This window comes from Rosa rugosa, chromosome 4 (genome assembly GCF_958449725.1).
Source record: "Rosa rugosa chromosome 4, drRosRugo1.1, whole genome shotgun sequence".
Taxonomy (NCBI): domain Eukaryota; kingdom Viridiplantae; phylum Streptophyta; class Magnoliopsida; order Rosales; family Rosaceae; genus Rosa; species Rosa rugosa.
The window spans coordinates 13,613,228-13,618,685 of NC_084823.1; the positions used below are offsets into that span (position 1 = coordinate 13,613,228).

General features: G+C 38.5%; 1 protein-coding gene across 1 annotated transcript; it reads right to left on the bottom strand.

Moving 5' to 3' along the window:
• Window positions 1–392: 392 nt before the first annotated feature.
• Window positions 393–1,849, bottom strand: LOC133746043 (ethylene-responsive transcription factor ERF021-like). The gene has a single exon (XM_062174199.1). It carries the CDS (start codon window positions 1,678–1,680, stop codon window positions 1,090–1,092), a length of 591 nt encoding a protein of 196 aa, XP_062030183.1. The 5' UTR covers window positions 1,681–1,849; the 3' UTR covers window positions 393–1,089.
• Between the last annotated feature and the right edge of the window lie 3,609 nt (window positions 1,850–5,458).

Sequence of the window (5,458 nt, forward strand, 5' to 3'; positions counted from 1 at the left end):
AGGGTCGGCATGCCTTAAGAATCACTGATAGTTTGAGTTATCAGGAGGTTAGTCCTCCCTGTAACCAGGTTTGGGGGTTGGGAATGCTCAGTTTTTTCAGTTTTTGATGTATTTACTTGCAGTATCAATAAAGTTCATTTGAATAAAATAAAATAAGAAATAAAAAGCATATTTGTATATTTTTATTCGGTTTAATTGTCTAGATTCCTCCAATTTGCTAACTTATTATATTATCTATTATTTGAATACCTTCAGATAAAGGGATCAGACACTCTATTGTATATTTTTTGTAAAAGTTGTTGAGACTGTGGAGAGCATGTAAGCTCTTTGTTAGTGAGGTTGATATTGATGTCATAAGAAAACAAACGGGGAATACTTCACTAAAAATAAAATTTAATTAAGATAAAAGGTATATAACTTGTCAAAATATAGTAGAAGATAATATAATTTGAATTCCATTACATATGAAACACATGTACACCACACTCTTCAACAGCTGATTTAAAAAGAGTAGCCAATATGTGAGTTTGTGGCTCTTACACGAATCAAATCAATTACACCCACTACAACAAATGCTTCTGGAGCTATCTGAAACCCTCCAAATTATCAAATGTTAAAAGGGACCCGCCAAAGGTATCTCTTAATATTGTGAACACAAATGGCCTTCCCTGAAAAAAATAGTGACCCTCTAGTGCTATATCCATAGATGGCCTTCCTTTATGTGTATATATATCTGCCAATGAATGATTATGGAAGCTCAAAGCTTACCACTAATCTTGATTTTTTTATTTTTTTATATCAAAGAAGTGTTATTGCACACTTATTTATGCAGGAAATTTTATTCTACCGTACAGTCTGACATATTATGTTATTAGTACTGTGATCAAGTTCGTCGAGTTTAATCAAATCAAACTCGTCATTCTCGTTTCACAGTCTAACAACATCATATATTAGAGAGTTTTGTAAGAAATTATTTCCATAATAAATATATGTCAAACTTAGTCACACCTAGTTATAAAACTCAAAGTAATTGTCGGATATGATGATTAAATATAGTGATTATGTCATTTCTGTTATGCAAAACGTTACCTAAGGATCCCACAGAGAATCTTGTTGAATATTCTCCCATTGATTACTATTCATGCCCTCATCGTCGAAGTCATTAGAGAACATCATGGATTCCTCAAACATAAGAGCCTCAGACATTTGCATCCACATCTTGGGCGAGTCCAAGGGAGACTCGTTAATGGCCTGAATTTGACTCGGTGACAGCCTCACCGTCACCGGAGCCACCCCGCTCGAGCTAGAGCTCCCAACGTCACAATGACCTGCTGCCCCCAAAGAATTAGTAGTGTCACCATCGTTACTCCTCAACCTTAAAGCCGCTTCATGCGCAGCCATGCGTATGTCGTCGGGGCTCGAGCTGGCAGGGCGTGGCAGGTAGTTGACAAGTTCCGGGAAGTTGAGCCTGGCCTCACGTCCTCGGAAATGCAATGCTGCCACGTCGTATGCCGCGGCAGCCATCTCGGGGGTCTCGAAGCTCCCTAACCAAATTCGGGTTTTCTTCCCCGGCTCACGGATTTCAGACACCCACTTGCCCCATTTTCGCTTGCGGACGCCTCTGTAGGCAGAAGTTGCAGCACCGTAGACAGTGCTGCTGCTGGAATTGGGCTCTCCCATGCACACAGACTCGAGTTAATTGAAATGTTTGGGGAAGTAGGTGGTATTTGAAATTTCGAAGCAGAGGATTCGATGGAAGATAATGTAATCAGATAAGGTATTTATAGAAGTATGAATCTGTGGGGTGATATGACTGAACCTAGGAGAAGAGGAAGCGAGCTTCCACGTAGTTGCTTAATTCTGTATGTGCATGATTACAAATTATATATATATCTTCTCATTGTTTTGGCAGAGCACTCTAAATTTTTTTAAAAATTAATTGAAATTAAAAATCTGGGGGAGTGAAAGTTCATGCAATGATGAATCAGAACATTGACAAATTAGTGATGGGATTATTTTAAGGTATAAAATCTTGGGGAGGAATGATGCAGAGAACCGAAGAAAGATTAATGGATAAAGAGAGGGCCTTGATGCAGAGGAATTTGGGTTCCTGTAGAACGCGGTTTTGAAACCCAGGTGGCCTGTAATTTGGACCCACTCATCTCCTTCTCAAACAGAGCTTAAGATTTTGTTGGTAAGAGATAAAAAGAAATATATAGATGTGATGTAATGCTAAGACACTTAGACAAGAGGGTACTGAATTTGATTTATCAATCATATACGTGAAAGACTAAAGTTATCTGAGGAAGAAAGAGAGGGAACAAAACTTCAAAAGTACCTTGACCAAGATGCAATATTTCTTTGATCTATAATTATGACGTCATTATATGTCATAATAGTGTCTAATTGATCAAGCCCTGCCATCATATATATATATATATATATATATATATATAACCATTGGTCCAGGTCTTTTCATTTCTTTTCTTTTCTTTTGTTTTTCTCCATTAATCTCATGTTGAAATAATTTATTTCTTAAGTGTCGGTGAATATTCATTGTTTACGTTTTTTTATAAAGTGCAATTGAATGATATTCTCCCTACTGTGAAATATGAGCCAGTCAGAATCATTATTGGTGTAACCTGAGGTTTGGTGCTTGGGATGGACATATTTAGCATCGTACCCATGACTCTAGAAAGTTAGAGTTTGGATTGAGCTTAATGTTACAAGCATGATTTAAAATCGATGAGGTTTAAGCTTGAACAACAACAAGGTCGAGCTTGGCTTCTCCTACAGGAAGCTAGTAAGAGGTTATTTGTTCTCAATGTTGGGTATTGGAACATCCAACATCCCCTATAGGTTGTTCGGCTCCGGTTAAAGGCGGTGGCTCCTTATTCGTCGTCTATTATGTATTCCTCCTTCAACTTTTTGTCTGGGATGGAGGCAAGGGTGGCGAACATGCATGAGTTTGCGTCTACAGGACCTTTGATTTTTGGTCTTTGGCTGAAAAAGTAGTATTTGATATGAATAATTATAAACGACATAATTGATTCATCATTGAACGATTATTTTAGAATGTATTAAATCAGATAAAAAAGTATGAACAAAATTTGTCCAACTTTAATAGTTCATGTTTAAAATGGGAAATCATAATCATAAATGTCTAAACGATGGATGAAAACTTACAGAAATGATCTACTCATAAAGACCTAAAAATTAAACTGTCGAAATACCAATATTTAATTATTATCATACTCTATTTTTTTTTTTTTTTTTGAAATGGAGCTGGTGCGGCTGCCCTCAAGCCTTGATTAATGAAATTGCAGAATACAAGGGGGGGACGTAGAGCCTGAACCCCAGATTATAATTATAAGCATAAAGAGAACATCCTGAAATAATACCAAGACTCTCCACACAATCTATGTATTCTAACAAGCACCAATTAGCAAAGAGTGCACTAAAGGCTACTCCATTTGCTTTGACATAGCGGTGACATTACCGGGAAGATAACTCTATAACGAAAAAGCATCATTACAAATAGCACAGCTTTCCCACTATGTTGCAGGCTTGCAGCACGGAAATAAATCCGGCGACACTCAATTTCATCCTGCCACTAGGAGATTGCGTCCATTTGATTAAGCAAATAGCTCGTCACCTCTCTAGTCCAGACAAGGCACACTGAGTGTGCATACCGGGACAAAGCCCACTTTGTCCTACCCAAGAGTAGTAGGATATTATTGCTGGCTTAAAGCCATAATTTACTATAAGTAAAAGATAATAAAGCAAAACAAAAAAATAACAAGGGCCCAGATCCAAGACCCAGGCCCAAAAGCTACCACGTCTAAGTCAATGGTGACCAGCGTCAGTTCTGCCACTCCGCCAGCCCGCCTGCAAGTCCCGTGCCGTCCCACCACCGGTAGCATCGCCAGCAGCCCCTGCTTTACGCCGAGATCCCGCCATCCCGCCATCCCGCCATCATTCTCGGACCGCCAGCAAGGAGTGCCATCCGGACCACCATCCACCATCCTCAAACCGGACCCTAGCAACCCAAACCAGATCGCCGTCTGCCAATCTGATCTGCGCACCGCAGATTCCGACGATGCCGCCACACGCCTATCGCCATCCGGCGACGTCACATCACGCGCCACCCAATCGATCCACCTACCAAACTCCGATCTCCAGACCACCAGCCTCCCCTTCCTCTCCCTGACAAAAACCCCAGGCGTTCTAACCAGCGAAGCATTTCCCACGTTGCCATTCCATCGACCGGACGAAACACCGGACACGAGGCCCCGACGACGCCGCCGCAAGGGCGTGCCGTCGGACAGGGCATAAGTCTTGACTGAGACCTAGATGGGCGGCGCTCTAGGTCAGAGAAAACCCCCACTATTGGACATTCATTATCATACTCTATAAATTAAAGAAGTCTGTTAAGAATGAGCTATATTCTCAAGTAAACGACAGAGATTCCAATCAATCTAGCTTAATACTAGATCGATGATCCATAGATTGCTAGCAGCCTGGAAGTTGCTGAACGATGAAAGCAACCAATCGATCAGGTGGCCAAAACCTGACAATGCGCACAGTCATACCTTTGATTTAATTAGGGCTAAAGTATGTTTAGTCCCTGTACTATGCATCTCTCATCGTTTCAGTCCCTGACATTTCAATTTAATCTGAAAAGTCTCTGAGGTCTCAATTTCCGTCTAATAGGTCCTTTCCGCGGGAAATTAGGAATTGGCCTTGGGTGAAATGTCCAATATACCCCTTAGTTATTTTTTTTCTTTTTTTTTCCTTTTTAATTTATTTTTTTCCTTTTTAATTTCTTTTTTTTTCTTTTTTCTTTTTTCTTTTTTTTTTCCTTTTTCCTTTTTAATTTCTTTTTTTTTCTTTTTTCTTTTTTCTTTTTCCTTTTTAATTTCTTTTTTCCTTTTTTTTCATTTTTCCTTTTTAATTTTTTTTTCATTTTTTTCCTTTTTAATTTCTTTTTTTCCTTTTTAATTTATTTATTTTTTCTTTTTTCTTTTTCATTTCTTTTTTTCTTTTTAATTTCTTTTTTTTCTTTTTTATTTTTCCTTTTTAATTTCTTTTTTGCTATTTCTTCTTTTTTTCTTGTTCATTTTTAATTTTTTTTCCTTTTTAAGTTCTTTTTTCTTTTTCGTTTTGCCTACTTTCTACTTCCTCAACCCATCAATCCCATTCCGATCAAACTCCACAACCCATCTGTTTCCCAATCAGCTCGGAAATTCGCCGCTAAACCACTCCTCTCTTGTTTTCACAGCCTACTTCTCTCTCTCCCACTCAAATCCCACTTTCTCTCTCCACATCAAGCCTCAATTTGGAAACTTTTCACTGAAAATTACCATTTTTTAACTTTTCACTGAAAACTACCATTTTTTCAAACTTTGAGGTTTTTGGGTTTTGCTCAAAATGGTGATTTGGATTTTGGGTTTGGTTG